General features: G+C 38.4%; 1 protein-coding gene across 3 annotated transcripts in view; it reads right to left on the minus strand.

Moving 5' to 3' along the window:
- The window catches only part of HECTD2 (HECT domain E3 ubiquitin protein ligase 2), a 72,679-nt gene extending 52,965 nt beyond the window's left edge, over positions 1-19,714 (minus strand). For 2 of the 3 annotated variants that reach the window (XR_013994965.1, XM_081073976.1), the window contains exons 1-2: positions 19,461-19,714; positions 5,168-5,297 (exon numbers count right to left, since the gene is read on the minus strand). Coding sequence is in view for 2 of the 3 variants with exons in the window: in XM_081073976.1 (XP_080930102.1) it covers positions 5,168-5,297; positions 19,461-19,592 (262 nt within the window). In the remaining variant the exon portion in view is untranslated. The remainder of the gene's footprint in view (positions 1-5,167; positions 5,298-19,460) is intronic. The other variant, XM_081073975.1, reaches the window with a different exon arrangement.
- Between the last annotated feature and the right edge of the window lie 557 nt (positions 19,715-20,271).

Consider the following 20,271-nt stretch of genomic DNA (forward strand, 5'->3'; position numbering starts at 1 on the left):
GTTCTTCCCTCGGCTATTTCAGAGTGGCAAAGACCACAGGATGCATTCCTCCCGAGGGTGTATTATGTCACAGCAGGTCCCTTCTAGAACAAACTCATGAGATGGACTGAGCTGGGAGAGGAGGAGGGCCCCTGAGGTCCACGTCAGAGCTCATGTCTACCCTTTTCTGAATTACCAAGTGTGCAAAGATATTTTTAAAGGTTTGGGGAGAAATTGTTTCATTTCTTTTAAAGTTGTTCTTGCTGTTTAAAGAGGTTTTAAGTAAGTCTGACAGGGGCATAATCACTTTAGAAAGGAGGATACAAAACAGTAAGAGAGAATGTATTGCTAGCCCCCTCTGCCATTACTTACCGTGTATATTGTTTCTCTGAAGCTGCATCATCCCTAGCAGCTGTTGTAGTAGGTAAAACTCCTACACTTTGCTGATCTTGAAAAGGACAGCCAACTTGACAGGCCTACTGAGTCACATGATCTACAGGGAGGAAAGGCATCCCTCAGCTGTTTGGTAAGCCCACGCTAGGCTTTTGCAGCTTCTCTAATACCACTTGAAGATCAGACGGGGAGACAAGCTGTTAGAGAATACCCAGCACAGGTCCTGCTCCCAGAGAAGAGAAAGGAAAACTGTACTAACTGCCAGGAATGATGCCTCGTTGAGGAAACAATCTTATTGGCAAGTAAGAGAGGCTTCCTAAACATGCTTACATTTTGAAGATTTAATCTAACTTCCAATTCAATAATTCTGTCTGCAGCAACCCTGACATATGAACTCCATGTCACACGTGAATTGATGTAGCATCCAGACAGAACAGCTAGAAGTCAGCACTAAAAGTTCCAATAAGAAAGGATGTCTGCTAAGAGGTCTATTCTTCTAGAGTGGGATATTTAAATATTCCAGTTTCAGGTTGGGGTTCAGTCCAGACTCCACAAACTGGCACAGATGAAACGGAAGGACACATGGGGAGCTCACAGAAGTGGGCCACATTCAGAGTCAATACATCCACTCAGGAGGCAGGCAGTTGTGGGCATACAGGTAGGCAAGCTGGGTTCGGCGATGAAGATATTAGTGTAGACAGAATAGATTATATTATCAGTGTTGGATCAGAGGCTAAGAAATCTGAACAGACATTCCAAATGAAGGCTATGGCTACCCACCCCTTCTCTGACTCCTTACCATTATCCATAGCAGACATTTCAATGTTCTTAAGGTTCCCAATCCTCTGTTGTGAGCTGAACTGTGTCTGCTAAAAGGATATGTTGAAGTCCTAAACCCTACGATCTGTGAACGTGGTCTTATTTACAAATAGTGTCTTTGTAGACATACTATGGGGTCATACTGGATTAGGGCACGGAACACTTTCTCCTTCAGAACCTTGAAAAGGAACCAATCCTGCCAACACATGGGTTTCAGAATTCTAGCCTCCAGAAGCAGGAGAGAATCCATTTCTGTTACTTCAATCCACCAATTTGTGTTACTTTGTTCCGGCAGCCCTGGGAAACTCATAAAACCCGCCAAGGAGACTACTGAATTCAAGGCGAGAAGTGAGTTTCCTACCTCCATTTCCTCTTTCGTCTGTTGCAGAGTCTGAATAAAAAGTGCCCTTTTCTCTTTGCTGGAGCCAGGATCTCAGCCCCTATGGGTATATTCTTCTTTGATCCCATCCTCACACCACTTCTTTATTTTTTCTGTTCATTTTATTCTACGTTCCTACTGCAACTTTAGTCTCTCCCTCTGTATTAGATCTCTTCCCTCGACCATACTACTCCCGAGATTCCACTGTTCTTTTCTCTTTCAACCCAAGCTACTCTAAAGGCAGTCTACATTGCCCTACACCCTCACCACTAATCCACACCTTAACTTCTTACAATTTGAATTCTCCACAGAACATTCTACTACACTGTTCTTTTAAAAGTCACCAATGAACACATTAACCAACAAATGCTTGTCTGTCTCAGTGCTTACTCATTTCGTCCTCTCTTAGCAGTGACACTATTGACCAAATTCTCTTTACATTTTCTTTTCCCTTGATTTCCAAGTCATAGAACAACCTGGTTCTTTTTATCGCCTTCAGGGCTCACTTCCTTTCCTTTCACCAACTCTCCTTTTAATTAAGGGATTAGTACAAACTACCTTTGGTTGTCTTTTCCTTTTTCCATCTCAGTCAATCATTAGCTATGCAAATTCATGCAGGGCAAGTCGCTTAAAACTTTCTGCGGCTTACGTTTCCTTACCCTTAAAATGGGAAAATAATTTATATCTCAGGCTCATTTTCCTTATTTCTATAATTGTATCACAAATTGTAGGTTGTGTTTGTTGTGTTGTGGGTTGGGGGCACCAGTGCCTCCTTGGGGTAAGACTGCGATGTGTGCATGTATGTGTGTGTAAGTACAGGAGGACAGAAGTTTTCAAAGGCAAAGGTTGGTAAATGAGACGTACAGAGCAACCTGTAAGAGTGCAGAATAGGTCTAGCACTAACTTGGAGTGTCAACAGAAAATAGGTGCAGAAACAATTTATGCCACATGCAGTTTATGGACACCAGAAACTCTGTTCTTAAACATTTCTGGTTTGTTTTGTTCTGTTCAGGTGTGAAGGACATTTAAACCTTTGCAAATTTGTTTTGTTTTGTTATAGAGCAAGGGGCACTTAAAATTATGCAAGTAATGTACATTTCCTGTGATAAAACAATACAGAGTGGTATATAGAAATAGAAGATATTAATAATATATACCCAATCCTACTTTCCTGAGGAAACCATTAACAGATTGGTAGCCCTTCCCTATCTCTTTATATGCAAATAAAAAAGATTTGCCTACACTTATAAACTTGGAGTCACAGTTTACTTAGTGTGTAACTTGCATTTTTCATTTTACAATGTATTGAGGGCATTTCTCCTATACACTTTATAGACATACCACATTTTTCTTAATAGAGAAATTATGTAATGTGTATTACCATAATTAATATGTATTACCATAATTTAGTTAATCATTTATTTAGATCTCTTTAAATACTACTATTGTAGACAATGTACACTCTTTTCATATATCTTTGACCTTCTTTAGAATGTTTCTTTAGAATAAATTCCTAGAAATGGAATTACTGGGTCAGTGAATATATGAACATTTAAAAATTTGTGTATATGTGTAATTTGCCTTCCAAAAAGGTCAAATTTCTAGCCCTCCACTCATAAAAGTGCCAATTTTCACCCCCTTTAGATAACTATACAGATATAAATTCTTTCATTTACTGCAGCTGAGTTGGGAAATGTTAACTCCTTGTTTTATGTCTTTTAAATTCTTTTTAGAAGATTTTATTGGGGAAGGGGAACAGGACTTTTATTTTTTATTTTTGGGGGAACAGTGTGTACTTCCAGAACTTTTTTCCAAGTCAAGTTGTTGTCCTTTCAATCCTAGCTGTGGAGGGCGCAGCTCAGCTCCAGGTCCAGTTGCCGTTGTTAGTTGCAGGGGGCACAGCCCACCATCCCTTGCGGGAGTTGAGGAGGTAAACTGGCAACCTTGTGGTTGAGAGCCCACTGGTCCATGTGGGAATGCAACCGGCAGCCTTCGGAGTTAGGAGCATGCAGCTCCAACCGCCTGAGCCACCAGGTCAGCCCTTAACTCCTTGTTTTAATTTGTATTTCTTTAAATACTAGTGAGGTTAAGGATCCTTTCACATGTGTATTAATTGTTCGTATTTCTTTGTTTTTAAAAGAAGATATTGATAGCACTTATTTAACAGTATCACTCTGAAGGTGATATGTAACAGTGATGATGAAATATTCAGGCACATAGTGTTGAACAAATGTTAGTTGTAAGCTTTGGCTCTCGTCATTTATTATTTTTTTAAAACTTTTATTTATTTAAGTGTGTTTTTCCAGGACCCATGAGCTCCAGGTCAAGCAGTTGTTTCAATCTACTTGTGGAGGGCGCAGCTCACAGTGGCCCATGTGGGGATCGAACCGGCAACCCTGTTGGTAAGAGCAAATAGCACCGCGCTCTAACCAACTGAGCTAACCAACCGCCCCCATATTTCCTTTTTTGATTCATCTGTTCATACCCTTTGCCTTTTTCCCGACTGGAACATTCATTTTATGGATTTATTAATGATCTTTATGAGTTAAGAATGTTTTTCACCAACTGAGTTGTTTGTACTTTATGACTTTTTAAAATTCCTATAATAGTTTTCAATTTTCTTACATATTCAAACTTACTGATTTTTTGTTTTATGGCTTTTGGTATTGTTGTCACTCCAAGAATTTTATTATAAAAACTATCTCCTGCATTTTCTTCCAGTACTTTTGTAGTTTTACAAACCTTAACATTATTATTTTCAACAGGTTAGCCAGTTGGCCTAATTCCATTTGCGAATAATTTAAACCCCTTTGTATTTAGTATTTTTGACTGCTCTAGCTCCATCTATTTGGCTATGTTGGTGGCAGTGCTATCATTAGTACTGCTTTATAATATATGGTACTATGGAGGAATGAACTCCCTCAACTATTTTCTTGCATCCTCTCAGACACTTATTCTTATTGACCAAACAGAGCATCATTTTCTTACATTTCTACCAAAAAAGCTGTTGAAACATTTATTAAATTGGGTGTACCTGACATCTCTATAATATTTATGCTGTTTTTTCAGTGAAACCACCTTTTAATCTTTTGATAAAAGTTTTCAGTTTTCTTTATATAGGTTTTGCTCATTTTCTTTTAGGTTTATTTCTAAGTATTTAGTATGTTTTCTATCAAATCTTTTAATTGATTATTGATCAAATAAAGGAAATCTATTGAATTTTTATATATTTACATTGGGTCTGGCTCCCTAACCAAAATTTATTATTCATAAGCTTTGTGTTTCATTCTCTTATTCTAGGTTTAACATTCACCTAAAAATAATAATTTTGCTCTTTTCTGTAAATATTTATGCAGCTTATTTCTTTTTCTCATTATATTAATTAACTAGACCTACCAGAACAATGCTGGATAATTAAAATCTATTTATTTATTTATTTATTTATTTATTTATTTATTTATTTTTATTAGTTTCAGGTGTACAAGACAAGGTAATACTTAGACGTTCATCATAAAATCTATTTTTAAAATAGATTTAAAGTATACTTTCAGCCAAGATATACAGACTATGTGCACTTTTAATTTTTTTTTTTTTTACCATTCTTGATGTTAGGGAAAACAAGATGTGTAGGTGAACTTCTGTTTTCAGCAGCTTCTTTCTTCTGGCCAACAGTTGAAATAACACTGCTGAAAGTGGAAATTTGGCCTTGAGATCCTCTGTCCAAACCCTAAAAACAGAAACATTAACATTACAACATAATTCCAACTAGCTATATTGAAATTATTTTGTTGCAGAAATTATCAACATTTATAATAGACACTTTAATTGATGATAAATATATGGTAAGCAGATAGATAAAACATGTATATAACACTGACTTACCTTTTCTAGGACCAAATTGTTTTTGGTATAAAATGAAAGTAGTTATATTATCTAACTGCTTACAAATTAACAAAGTTTGGAAATGGGGGTAATAATAGTACTTCCTCACAAGTATTGTGAGGTTTAACTGAGATAACGTGTATAAAACAGCACAGCATTTTCTACCAAGTACACGCTCCATTCGTGTTAAATGCTATTTTGACTTTGTATTTAGACGATACTCTTTTTCTGCCTGCCACTAATATTTTCAGTAGTTAACATGCATGTGATACTTACATGCATGTTAGTATTACAGGTGGATTCACCGAAAGTTTTCTTGTGTTTTGATGCAACTTTAAAAGTTCAGGTAAAGAGATAAACCCTTTCAAACTGACTCTTTCTAAGCACTGTGACTGTACTTCTAGTGGGCCAGGATTTGAAAGCGAAGCACCGAGGGATCCTTGAATGCAGATAATAGAGCAGTCTTCCTGTAGCATAGACTCTATTACTCAATAATACATTTTCCACAAAATAACTATAAAATCCATAAGGTATAATTAATCTGAATTTTATAATTTTAAATAAATTTACATTACATTACCAGTGGAATATTCAGCTATAGCGCTGCTAGAGAGCTACCTCAAGGCTTATTCTCAGCTCTTTCCAGCTTACGCTATGTTCCTACTTCCAGATGCTTTATAGAATATAGTAAACTTCTTCCTTAACATTCACTTCTTCAAACATAATTGCTTTGCTTTCACAGTACACAGTTTCTTTTTCATCTCCTCTTTCCTCATTCATCAGCTTGATTCCCATTTACCTTTTTAGAATCAGTTCATATGTTATGTAGCAAAAACATTTACCCTCACCAAATATTCACTGTACCACGTTACCCACTCTCTAACAGATAGGTGGAGCCATATGATTAATTCTAATAGGCCACAGGAGAAATGACGTTTGTGGATCAGGAAGTACTAATGCATTTAAGGAATGCATTGTGACAACTATGGAGGACACAGTTGAGATGTTAGAGCATTCATCGGCTTGCTGAGTGACTATGTGGAGCAGAGTCACTCTGACGTTAGATTATACCATTAGCAATAAATAAACCTTTACCATTTCAAACACTGAAACTTGGGGCTACTTTGTAAATGCAGCATAAGCTATTCTATTGTAATTTCTCTGCAAAATATTTTCTAGTGGTCACCATTTCCACAAAAATCAATCACTCTTATTTATGCTTATAATTTACTTAAATTATTCCTCTGAAATTATAATTGTTCTCATAACTTGTCCTTCATGCTGGACTAGAAATTCCTTATTCATCACAGAGCTTGACATCCAGTGAATCTTGTGCATAGATCCTGTATTTTAAAGTAAATGTATTATGTTTCTGTTTTTCAAAAGAGATTAGTATAAAAAAGAATCCAGAAAGAATAAATTTCAAATAACTATATACATAGAATTAAAAAGTTTCTGGAATTAAGAGATATTTAGAAATTAGTTCTTTAAATCCTTTATTTCACAGATGAGGGAACTAGAACTGTCTGAGACTCACCTAAAGTCATTCAGCTAACAAGCAACAGAGATGTGATGGACACTAAATGAGAACTTGAGTAATACTTCCATGAGGCAAATACTACATATATGCAGTTTTTCATGTGTGACATCTTTGGCTGCTCATAGAATTTGTTGTTTTTGCTTGCTTTTTGGCTACATTTAGGCTCAGTAAAGTCTGAGTTAATATTTCTGTGTTAGGATTAGCCTACATGATTCAGCCTATAAAAGGTAAACATATTGCCTAACTGAAATAAAGTAGTCTTCTAATAGATTTTACTTATCAATCTGATGTTTCAGAATTAGACAATATCATCTAGGGTCTTGTACATAACCTACAACACAATGGGTGTCAATAAACGATTATTCCTGTGATAATAACCTATTATAACAAGTCATGTATTCAGTACTTGTTATATACTTAGTACTCTATTAAGTGCTTTCATACAACATTCTGTGTCATATGTATTGTTATCCTATTTTAACAATCAGGAAATTGAAGTACCATGCCCAAGTCTACAGAGCTGGTAAGTGGAAATTCAAACTCTAGTCTGAATGACCCTGAAATCTGTACTCTTCAACAATTAAATCTCAGAGTCTTTTACTATAATAACTATCACCCATCAAAGGTTTATCATGTGATAGTGGGTGTGTTACACATATCAACCTGTTTTCCCAACAACCCTTTGTGGCTGACATTATCTTCTCTACTTTTGTAGATATACACTGAATGAAATTTAATAGCTTTAGGAGCAACTCACCTAACCAGAGGAAATTAACATAAGCAGAAAAATCAAGTGTGTATTTTAGGGAAACCTTTGATGTCCTAGCAATCTTAGGAAAGCTTCAATATTTTATTTGCCTCTCCATTCCTCTACCCCTTCTTAATAAAAGGAGGTCCCGAGGAGCATTGCTTAGTTCATTTTGGAATTTTCAAATAATAAAAATTACAAGTAATTGATTCAATCAACAAAGCCATTTAACAACTATCAGTTCTAATCTCTAGTAGATTTATAATATCAGCCACAAAGGGTGATATTAACTACCTTAATGGGTGATAATTACTATAGTAGATTCCCACAGGGGACAGAGAAAGTTGGAGAAAGAGATAAATAAGAGAGTGAGATGCAATATTTTCTATAAAACAGTCTTAGTAAACAGCACAATTTGCATAATCTTGGTAAATTAAAACAATAAATAAAATCAAATAGGAAAATAAAATTAAAATAAACTATGTGTTTGAAAAAGTAAATCATTCCTTGCCATAAATATTAGGATACTTAAAGTAAGAATTTTATTAACTCATGGGGCCAAGTTTGCTTATTTGTATGTTTTGTTCTATCAGAACATCTTAAACAAGAGTGGGAACAAATGCCAAATTTGATGAACTATAAATTGGATTTATACATGGTAATTAATAAAAGTAACCGATTTGTAAGATGAGGTTAATGAATGGCACCTCGGTAATAGAGGTTTGTTAACTTAGTAATAAATATCTACAATAACAATATAGCAAGAGCATTTTATTCATTGATGACTATCACAGATGTTTTCTAAGACCGAGCAACAATAGGATTTGAGGAGCAGTGTAGTTGAAATAAAGAATCAGAAACAGACAATGGTCCAGTGAGGTGAGACTGGAAAGGCAGGCAGGGACCATATCAAGGAGCCTTCAGGTTATGGAGTATGCATTTTATCCTGGAAGGGGATAGAGAAAAGTCACTGAAGATTTATAAGCAGGGAGTGACATGATCATATCTATACCTTAGAAAAATCATTCCGGCAGCAGTGTAAGGAATAGACTGAAGGGGAGTAATACCAGAAGCTAAACCAGGCCTATTGGAAGAAATGAAGTCTGAACTGAGACAGCATTAATAGGCAATGAAGAATGGCAGCCTGGGCCAAAGCAATAGCAAAATGGTAAGAGTTCAGGTCTGAATGTGAAGCATAATTAGAAGCAAGGAACCCTTCCATAAATTACAAAATAAATGGAACAAAGTATAATTTCAGGAGAATAGACCTACTTTGACATCTCACCATAAAGAAGCGGGCATATCAAAATAATGATTTTTTTCGTGCTCGCTTCGGCAGCACATATACTAAAATAATGATTTTTTTCTAATTGACAGGGTTATCATTATGCTGCTGTTATTTAGCAATTGTTATGCAAAACCAACATGAGGTCAGAACAATGGGAATATTGGCATGTGTGATATGAGCTGACAAAGATTAAGAATGAATGGCCAAAGAGATCGATATCTAAGGTGATGGGTGAAAACTAAGAAAAAATAAATTTTCAAAATAAAGTAATCAAAAATGTTAAATGAAAAAGAGTGGTTAGGTCTAAAATGTGCCTATAGGAATCAGCAACTATGAAGTCACAGGGACAACAGATTCAGAGGAATGGTAGTGGCAGAAACTATTATGAAATAGATTGGCAAATGAATGGGAACTTACAAAATTAAAGCAATAAGCACGGATTGCTCTGTCCAGAAGCTTTACAGAAGGGACAAAGGCCAGTGGCTGGAAGGGTACAAAAGTGTGAGGGAAGATGTACTGAGCATGTTATTACAGCTGCCAAACCCAGTGTTCACTGTTATGGTCCTCACAGCATTACTGCTATTCTTTGTGTAGAAAAGGCCAAGGATTGGAGAAGAGATAGGCATTCAACTGAAAAACAGCTATCTGCAGGCTGCGTGGCCACACATTAGGTGGCCTGGTATAAAGGGTATTGATGCTTTCTAGTATGTCAATCAGAGGTGGTCTTTCTAGATTTTTGATGGAGGAATATGGAAGAGTGACAAACCAACCAAGAGTGAGAGAATAGAAGAGGCACAGAGAGCAGCCAGTTTTTGTTCCTGTTGGCTTTCTGGTTCTAATCAATATGCGTCATTCCAATAAATCCCCCTTTTCCAAAAGGAGGCATAAATGGCCTGATTTTCTGTTCCTTGTAATCAAAAAAGCTTAAACAACATAAAATAAAATCCTTGGTCTAGTAAGTCTCTTGTTTGTTAGATGACTGTGCTCTTGATACTTTATACTTGAGATAACGTGAAATTAATCATGGACAATTTCATAGTTTAAAGTGCATTATAGATTAATAAACGCAAACTCTCCAAGTATAGCAGTTGCCCCATAGTAGTTTCCGAAAGAGAAATATTACACATCACCTAATACTTTCATGAGGAAAAACAGGGCAGCATGTTATGTGATGGTAAACCTATTAACTAAAATTTAGAGAATCAAATCAAGAAGCTATGGGGTATTAACATGACGTCAAACTTCAGACTAAGTTAAAGGTGAGAAAACATTACTTTACAAGACTTCTAAGAATTGGATTTACCACAGTTATTACATCTGGTTTCCTGTGAGTTTTGGAAATGTTATCTGAGGCCCACAGAAGGAGAACACTAAAGATGAAGTTTTGGAATATGGCCAGTTTACAAATAGTGGGCTGGATGTATTGAAGAATAAGATAGTAGCAGGATACCCAAGCAGCTGTTATAGATTGATGATAAGTGCAAACAGGGAGCTTGGGGGGGAAACACTTTAAGAATTCATTGAGGAAAATAACTCAAAATATTTAAACCTGGCATAGCAAATAATATACTTGACTCTCTAGGCAGAGGCTGATAATGTGTTTAATAAACAGCAGAAATTTCTTTTTTAATTTATTGGGGTGACATTTGTTAGTAAAATTACATAGATTTCAGGTGTCCAATTCTGTATTACATCCTCTATAAATCCCATTGTGTGTTCACCTCCCAGAGTCAGTTCTCCTTCCATTACCATATATTTGATCCCCCTTACCCTCATCTCCCACCCACCTCCCCCCTTACCCTCTGGTAACCACTAAACTATTGTCTGTGTCTATGAGTTTTTGTTTCTCATTTGTTTGTGTTGTTCTTTTGTTGTTTTTGGTTTATATACCACATATCAGTGGAATCATAGGGTTCTCTGCTTTTTCTGTCTGACTTGTTTCACTTAGCATTATACTCTCAAGATCCATCCATGTTGTCACAAATGTTCCTATATCATCTTTTCTTACCGCCGAATAGTATTCCATTGTGTATATATACCACGACTTCTTTATCCATTCATCTATCGAAGGACGTTTTGGTTGTTTCCATGTCTTCGCCACGGTAAACAAAGCTACAATGAACATTGGAGCACACGTGTCTTTATGGATAAATGTTTTCAGATTTTTTGGGTAGATACCCAGGAGAGGGATTGCTGGGTCATATGGTAATTCAATTCGTAATTTTTTGAGGAACCTCCACACTGCCTTCCATAAAGGAGCAGAAAAATTTTATGTACTAATTACATAATTAATCAAAGGTCATGTTTCATAAGTACCTAACATAGACCTCAATGGTCTTTTTGACTATATAATCGCACAGATTCTATGTAAGGTGATAATATAAAATAACTTCAAAATTTTAAGGAGACAAATACTTAGACTACCTGCTCTGCTCCTGTTAACATAATTAAATATTATAAACATATTTAAATTTTATTTTAATATACATCTTCCTACTTTCAACCTTTACTGAGGAAGAGACTACTACATCTGAGTTAAATTTCTGATTTATCATATTTTTTAACAGATACCAATAAGAATGATATTCATGGTTTTCCATGACAGCTTCTGTATTAAACACCAAGTTCCATTATATTCAAAATTCTAGTAAAATTTACTTTGCTCATCTTCTATCCCTAAAAGCTGCCTTAGAAGATAAAACTTTTTTTTTTTTCACATTTTAAAGCAATCTTTCTTAGAAGAATAATTGCTGGCTCTCTTCCATCACGAAACACTTTTGAAAGCCATGATTTCTCACTATATTAGAGTCTCTGAACTCAAATATTTTAAATTGAATTTCTATGTCTACAAAATTCATTCTTCATAACATATTTTAAACTACTAGCCTTGCAGACACGCTGAAAATGCTTGCATTTTAAACTATATGAAGTGAAAGTTAATGTTGCATTCTATCTATCTATTTAGATAGGTCAGACTGGCAGAAGTTCATTCAGTTCTGGAAGCAAAGTGTCACAGGGGATCCAGTCACAAAGATATTTTCAATTATATTCAGCATTTTCTATTTGAAATCTACATAGTGTATTTTAGAAAATGCTCCACACAATAAATAATGATTGGGTATTCTAAAATATCCAACAATGCATGGATAGTTGAAAAATTCACTTATACAGAATACCTGTCATCTATAATGCCAAATAAAAAGCATTAATAGTAATAGTACAAAGGAAATTCAACATACATTAGGATAGTGGTTCTCAAACTTTCTGGTCTCAGGACTCCTTTACACTCTTAAAAATTATGGTAGGTATGTTCTAATTTCTTTTAAAATAACAATAAACCCATTTATGGAAAGCAACTGTATGTTCCCAAACAAAAAATATTAGTGAGAAGAATAGCACTGTCTTATATTTTGCAAACCTATTTTTTAATATCTGGTTTAACAGAGACAGCTGGATTCTTACATATGCTTCTGCATTCAATTATTTGCAATATCATAGGTCATGTAGTCTTTAGAAAACTACTCTAAATTCATGAGAGAATGATCTGGAACAAGACAAGAAAAAGAACATCTTAGCATGTTAGAGGACCTCATGGACCTCTAAAAGGATGTGGAGGACCACACTTTGAGGATAGCCACAATAGGGATAAACAGTAATTAGAACTAAGAATAAATTTAAGAAATCTTGGGAGAACAAGAAGATGTTTAAATCTGCACTGCCTAATATAGCCATTTGCCACATGTGGCTATTGGGCACTTGAAATGTGTTAGTGCAAATTAATATATCTAGAAAGTGTACAATATACAATTTTCAAAGACTTAGTATGAAAAAGAGGTAAAATACCTCACTAAGCATCTACGTTGATTAAATGTTGAAATGGTAAGTTTCTGCATATGTTGGGTTAAATAAAATATCTTATTTAAATTAATTTTACCTCTTTATTTTTATTCCTTTAATGTGGCTATTGGAAAATTTTTAATTACATATGCAGTTCACATTATATTTCCAACTGGACAGAGCTGATCTAGATAGATTTTCCTAAACTAGATGCAACCCAAACCTACAATCTTAGAAAAGAAGGAACAAAGTTATTATTCTGAGTCACAATTTCCCTGCATCATTTTGGAAGAAGGGGTTTGTGGAAATGTAACAAATTTAAATATGGTATAAAGTACTCTGTAGACAAAGAATATAAGATGTCTGGATGAATTAAAATTGATTTTCTTGCTTTGGTAATTTCTTATATGTATGTAGGGACAAAGGTAATCAAAAATTTCACACACTGAAATTCATTTTTCAAATCCAAAGATGAATATTTCGGCAACAGATTAAGTGCTTCAGTCTCAAGGAGTCCAGGGACTACCTATGATGCATAGAAAAACTACAAAATAGTGAGTGGCTTCCTGAGATACTCAGCAAAGGCTATTGTGTCAAAAGATTGCTGAAAAAATATATATTATGTTTTAAGTTAAAATAAAAAGGATTTAAGCTACTGTGCTTTACCAACTTTTTAAAAAACTGACCTAAACTATCAGGGCCACAGTAGATAAGAAGCCTCAACTGTATTTAGAGTCTACAAAGGAGATTATTGTAGGTCCTATGACTATTTTGTTTTTCTTTCTTGTACATTTTTTCACAGTTCCCTATTAGGATGCCGGGTTATTAAATCAAAAGTACTAGCTTTGTTCTACAGCCTTCAATTAAGATGTGAAAAGTTAGCTACTTTCAAGGTGAGAACTTCCCTCCCAAACTAACACCAGCCCAAGTGGACTTATTTGCTTTAGGTGATATAAACCACCTCTTTCAAAGGAGACTAGGAAATAAAGATATGGATCTTGAAACAAAATTCTGATACCAACAACATCACAACACCATTGATCTTATAGGTAACTGAAAATTAACTAGACTTAATATAAAAGAAATGTTGGTCCCAAAGCTCAGAAATTTCAGGACTTACCAGGAAGGCAAGGTGGCATGGGAGATTTTATTCACTTAATTTATAACATAGGAAAAGAAGCAACTGCATCAATAGATTATCTATATGCAGTAAAATACTACTTTTAAAATGTGCGATTTGATGCAGTCACAATTCCTTAACCAATTTCCTATTTTTTAATAAAAACATCTGGGTCAAAACCAAGTTAATTTGAAATGTAACTTTCTGTAATAACTAGGCTCAAACTTCAGATTGACTTTTCAATTCAACTGAATTGTATTATTTCACTAATTTCTACTTTTAAGAGGCACATTCATTACAATCATTTCCCCCAAACCTATTTTTTGACTGCTTACAAAATGTCACCAAGTTACAAACATCAACTTAAGAACAACTATTTATTCATATAAGGCTTAGGAGTCTAACAGTTTTGCAATGCAAGAATGGATCCTTCACCCACAGACTAAGCTATATTAAAAAAAGAAGAAAAATTAGGGAAATATACATATTTTTGTAATATGTGTGGTTTACTAAATTGCTTAAAATACACCTTTGCCACCATAGCTTTCATTCTTAACCTGCTCACCTCTTGCTTAGAACATAATGGACAAAGGGCACAAAATGTTCCATATTAAGATTGTTCCAAACACCTACATGGGCAGAGTTTATGTAAGTTCACACACTCATATGATTATTTACAATGATGTTGGCTAGGATGACTTTCTATGTAAATATTTTTCTCTGAGAGAACTCACCTGGAAATTCTAGAATCTTTTATTAATCTTCCTTCTCTTTCATTCCTGCTTTCTAGTGAGGTTCCATTTCGTGCAGATTTTCCATCCCTTACACCTAATCACATGGCCACCACCCTAGGAGATGCACTCATCACCTAAGGTATAGACTACAAAGCTCCTTCCTTTGCACTCTTTCTCCTAACTCCAGTCTAACTACCTCTAATCACTGCCACTGATTTCATTATGGCGTTCCTCTGTTTAAGAAACTCCAATGGCTTCCCACTAACCACAGAAAAAAATGTCCAAATTTCTCTGCCTAGTGATCTGGCTCCAGCCCCCATGCAATCTTACTCACCTCCCACATGTTCCCCAGCATGCTTCCTTTGGGCTTGCTTTATAACTCCCTGATTCTTCCCTTTGAGCCTTGTTCATGTTGTTTTCCCCACTAGATTGCTTTTCCCACTTTCTCTTGCCCATCCAAGTCCTATCATCCTTCAATGGCCAGCCAGCTTAAATAATTACCTTTAGTTCAAGGCCTTTCTGCATAGTTCTGCTCACACTGGTCTCCATTCTCTGATCTCCTATAGTGCAAATTGTTTCTATGGCTCATTGTGGCTTTTACACACTGCTTTCCTTTGTGATGTCTTCATGTGTTAGCCTTGCCTACCCTGAGGCAGGCATCTTTTCAAAACAAAAACAAAAATCTTGTATTTTCTGTAAAAAATCTTTTGTTTTCTGTAACATCTAGCCCGAAGCTAAACATAATAGATGTTCAATAACTGGTAGTTACACTTTGGCACAGCAGCTCCACAAGCCCATTTATACACACATGACACAACGCATACCAAGTTTTCGTTCTTACTGGCTTCCTGACAAATCTTCTCCATATACCTTACGTTTTCCCTCAAACTCTTCCCTTCACCTTCCACCTACTTGACAAGTCTCCTGGGCAAACCTCGCTTTATAATCCAAAACTGATTTCCTCCATTTCCCTTCACCTCCCTGACCTAAGTAAAATCTAGCTTTCTTGAACTCAACTTCATTCCTTGCTACCCCATCTGGTGCAGGACCTCGCTTTCCTGTTTACCTGACATAAATATTGAAATAAACAGTCAAACTCATCATCCTTACCTGCCACTATTATTTCTGCTTCACCTTTGACCATTTTTTTCCTTCCTCATTCACCAGTTTTTTCTAACTTCTGTATTGTATCAGCAACTAATTTATTATGGAGTGTCCTCCACTCCCATCTATCAACCTCAATAGATTCAATATTCACACGATCAGCCCTTCATACCCATGCACTACAAATTCCTTATCTCAACTCTGTGGACTTGCATCACCTCTCTACAGCTGCAAGGCCAACCCCAAACACTGGCAGTCCTCTGAGAGATCTATCTTGAGCTTCTTGGGCATCTCTAACTAGAAACACTTGAATTCCCATTTCTCTTAATTCCCCCATCACACCTAATTTCTACTGTGCCTCCATACCTTTCACTAGTCCACTTAGTAAACTAAGTCTACTTAGTTTAGGGAGCAGTATTGGTTAAAATAGAGATTCCATAGAGCTTCCAGTTCAGTACATACAGCATCTTAGCTACACCTGGGAATTTTTTTTTTTTTTTAATGCCTGAGCCCCATCCCCAGCAACTGATGTAACCGGCCTTCATTTGGACCTGGACAAACATGGCTTTAAAAGTCCCCCCAGGTGATTCTACTGTGCGTCAAAGGCTAAAAATCGGTGCTCTAGGGTGAGATCTAGAAATCAGGACTTGAACATGCTACCAAGGTAACTGTGATCAGTCAGGTCTAAGACCATTGTGTTAGGGACTTCCTGGCTAAAATGGATTTGCCTCACACTTTGGTGATCTTAGGATCAATCACTTTAGGGCGCCTCTTTCCAGCACCCTCAATACAACCTCTGTAAGTGTCTTTAAACTTCCAGGATATAGTCCCATTAGGGTCATCATAATCTGGCCTTCTACTTATTTTAGGGAGCTATCACTCTAACCTATTTCCAAACTCTCATAAAAATGTGATACAATGACTTTTAGTAAAAGCTAGTACTATAGGGCTACATTATGTGAGTCATAAACTCAATCTACATGGAGAGAGCTGTTAACATGGGGTAAAAAGGACGAATTACTAAAATGGCTCAAAGAAAAAAGTTACTGATGGCAATCAAGTTCCTAAGCAAACCTCCAGAAACTGTTTAATCCACATGAAGGCTGAAAAACAACCAAACAGGCCACTAACTATCTTTCCTTGCCCCACACCAAGGCCTTCCCCAGCTACTAGTGAACTCCGTCATTATTCCAGGTCTCCTGGCTTTCTTGCTGTCTGGAGCACCAAGCACATATTTTCTCGACTTAGGCTTTTCATTACTGTGACTCAGAATTCCAGCTCTAGAAATCTCTCTATGACAAATACACACACACACACACACACACGCACACTATCGGTAAATTCCTCATCTTTCAATTTCTTTTAACTCTCGATGCAAAACCCAAGAAAAGGTCCTTTTCCCTCCTGTCATGATTCAAAACGGGTGCTAATGACAAACCTCCATCAATTTAAAGAGCCATAAATTCTGAACGTCATTTAAAAACAAACAAACAAACAAGAACAACAAAAAACACAATGCTACAACCCTAAGAGACCTTGGAAGGCAGCAGAAATTGCCTTCAGAATCTCAAGTTTTTCTATGCATTCTCATTCTTTTCTAATTTAACCTATGTCTTTTCAAGGCTTAAGTCAAGATTTTTAAAAACGTCTTTAACCCTCTTCTTCTGTATGACTAGTAGTACAAGTCCATAATCTTTTATTCACACTTCCAAAAACGGATAAGCTCTTAAAACTGAAAGGTTTTTGTAACTCATCTGGTAACAAAACGTGGACCTGACCAGAGCTCCCTGACAATCCAACATGAGCTGACCTGAAAGCAAGCTACTTACAGTCTGATTTGACATCATTTGGCAGGAACACACATGTACTGCACTTGCTCGATTATGTGGAACTAGCCAAGACCCCACTGTGATTATACAGATGTACTGAATTACCTTTCCCAAATCTGAAAAACTCTGAATTCCAAAGTTCCAAGGGTTTCAGATAACAGTCTGTGGACCTGTGTCCACACTGTATCAATTTCTCCAAGTTTTTATTCCAAACCTTCAATTTTTCAGTTACACTTAGATAAATGTTTTTGGAAGGGTGCTCACTTGAGGACCTAAACCCACTCATATAACTGTTTCTTTCTTCCTTTCCTTTCTCCTCTCCTTTCTCCTCTCCTTTCTCCTTTCTCCTTTCTCCTTTCCTTTCCTTTCCTTTCCTTTCCTTCCTTTTTTTTTTTTAAAAAAAAAAAAGGAGGGCGCATCTCACAGTGCCCCATGCCAGGATCAAACCGGCAACCTTGGTGTTACCAGCACCACGCTCTAACCAGTTGAGCTAACTAACAGGCCTCATGTAACTGTTTCTGTAAGCATATGCATTCATTGTTTTAAACAACTAACTTAGAAATGAAGTGCTGAAACACGCTATTTGCAAGTTAAGAACTTCCTAGATCGGTTCTGAAAGCCTAGGGTACCAACAGCAACTGGTTCTGCCAACAGAGGGGTGAGAAATTCCTTCAAAGCATTTCCCAAAGTACTTCCTAATCCTAACTCCAATTGAACGAGCAATTGTAGCTATATTTTAAAACGTGTCATTTTATTACTGTCCACACTTTGCAGCACTGAGTTAACTTCAAGAGCTTGTCCTACAATTTCCAATTATCAGTCCTTAGATATTTTTGAAAAACCTACCAAATCAAAACATTATTCCCAACACTTTAAAGGAGAGTGAGTTATTTTAGTAAGTTCTTAGTCACTTAAGAGGGAGGTTTTGAGAAATGAATTGCAAGCAGGAATGAAGAAAATGTATCATGCTCTCTAAACTTTTACTATTTTGTCACTCACAGCTGCATGACAAGTGATGGTCTTCAAAGCAAACTCTCAGCAAGTATTGAAATATCATGTAAAATAAAAATCTCAAAAATCAGAGGTTAATTTTTTGTGTGCGCTCCAAAGTAACCAGAGTCATAACCACCAGTAAAAATAGGGAAGGGGGGCTGTGCCATTACATCATCTGGCAATATGTAGTTTGAAGCCTGCGAGCGCTCTGCAAATAATCCTTAAGAAAATCCAGCTGGGAAATCATCCCTGTCAAGCTTAGATAACTTGAGTTTAAATTAAAAGGTTTTAAAAACCTCCCCACCTTACGTCACATGTCTGTACCGTACGAAAAATAAACCATCACCGAGACATCTACCTCCCACCGCGCTGACAGCAACGGGAAGGTCACAATTAAGTGGAAACTCGCCGCGGAGCCCGTTCAATCAGAAAGGGGAAGGGAACGAAAAGAGAAGAAGAGGTTAAAATCTTCGCGCCCCAAAGGTAGGCAGGCAGGCAGTTCGGTGGAAAACCCACTCCCGCCTGCCTGACACCTTATCCTCATCCAACAGAGCATGCCGATTCCAAGATGCTGGTCATTTCCTTAGAGAAAGAGGGGGCCCCTCCAAACCAGAAAACAACCGAAAACAGCCAGCGGACCCGGCCATCCCAACATTTCCCGAGTGGAAGGTGCAGCTGGCCACGTGTTCGCGGCTGTCCGCGACCCCCGGGAAGGGCGGCCTGGGCGCATCCCCCCGGGCGGTCCCCCGCGTGCCCCATCGACCTGTCTCCCGATGCGCCGTCGGGGCGCCCGGAGGCCCCCGCCTGGCACCTACCGCAGTCGCGCCGGCCGACACGATGGGCGGCAGCTTCTCGCGCTCCGGCTCCTTCGCTTTCCTCTCCTCGGGCGCGGCAGCCGCCACCGCCGGTGGCGCGGCGGGCGAGGGCCCCCGATCCGTCTCACTCATGTCGGGCCGGGCGGCGGGAGCGCGAGGCGCCGGCGGCGGCCGGGCTGCGGCTGGGGCTGGCGCTGCTGCCGCCGCGGCCGCGAGAGGGCTCTGGGCCGCCGCTTCCCACCGCCGCCGCGCCGCCTCCGCTGCGCCCGGGCCCGGATGCCCCGCCCCGCCGCCGCCCCCGCGCGCGCCCGGCCCGCCGACGCCGCTGCCTGCCTCTCCCGCCCGTTCCCGGCCGCGGCCGCCCCCGCCCTAGCCGGGGCTCGCCGCTCGTGGGTCTGGGACGTCGGGCGCCGCCACCCTCGCCAACCCCGGGGGCCCCGGGAGGAGGCGCCAGAGCCGACGCGGGGCCGCCATGTTGTTTGCGGACTGTCGCGGGTGATGGCGAGGAGGGGTCCGTACGACAGGGTCTGGACTCGGGGACCAGGCGAGGCCTGAAAAGGGGCAGACGGGGATGGAGAGCGCCCGAGGGGCGCCCGTAGCGCGGGCGAGCGTTTCGGTCCCCGCTGCACTGGCCGCCCTGGCTTGGGGCGCCTACACCCGCGGTGGCCTGTTCCTCCCCAGCGCCCACCCGTCTGCCGTGGAGCCGCTGCTGGCTCGCGTCCGCCCGCCGGCCCCGGAGACGCGGTCTCGAGTCTGCGCATCCTCGGGAGACAGCCTTTCCTTTCAGTAGGCGACCGACCCTTTCTAAATG

Source organism: Rhinolophus hipposideros, assembly GCF_964194185.1.
Source record: "Rhinolophus hipposideros genome assembly, chromosome: 15".
NCBI lineage: Eukaryota > Metazoa > Chordata > Mammalia > Chiroptera > Rhinolophidae > Rhinolophus > Rhinolophus hipposideros.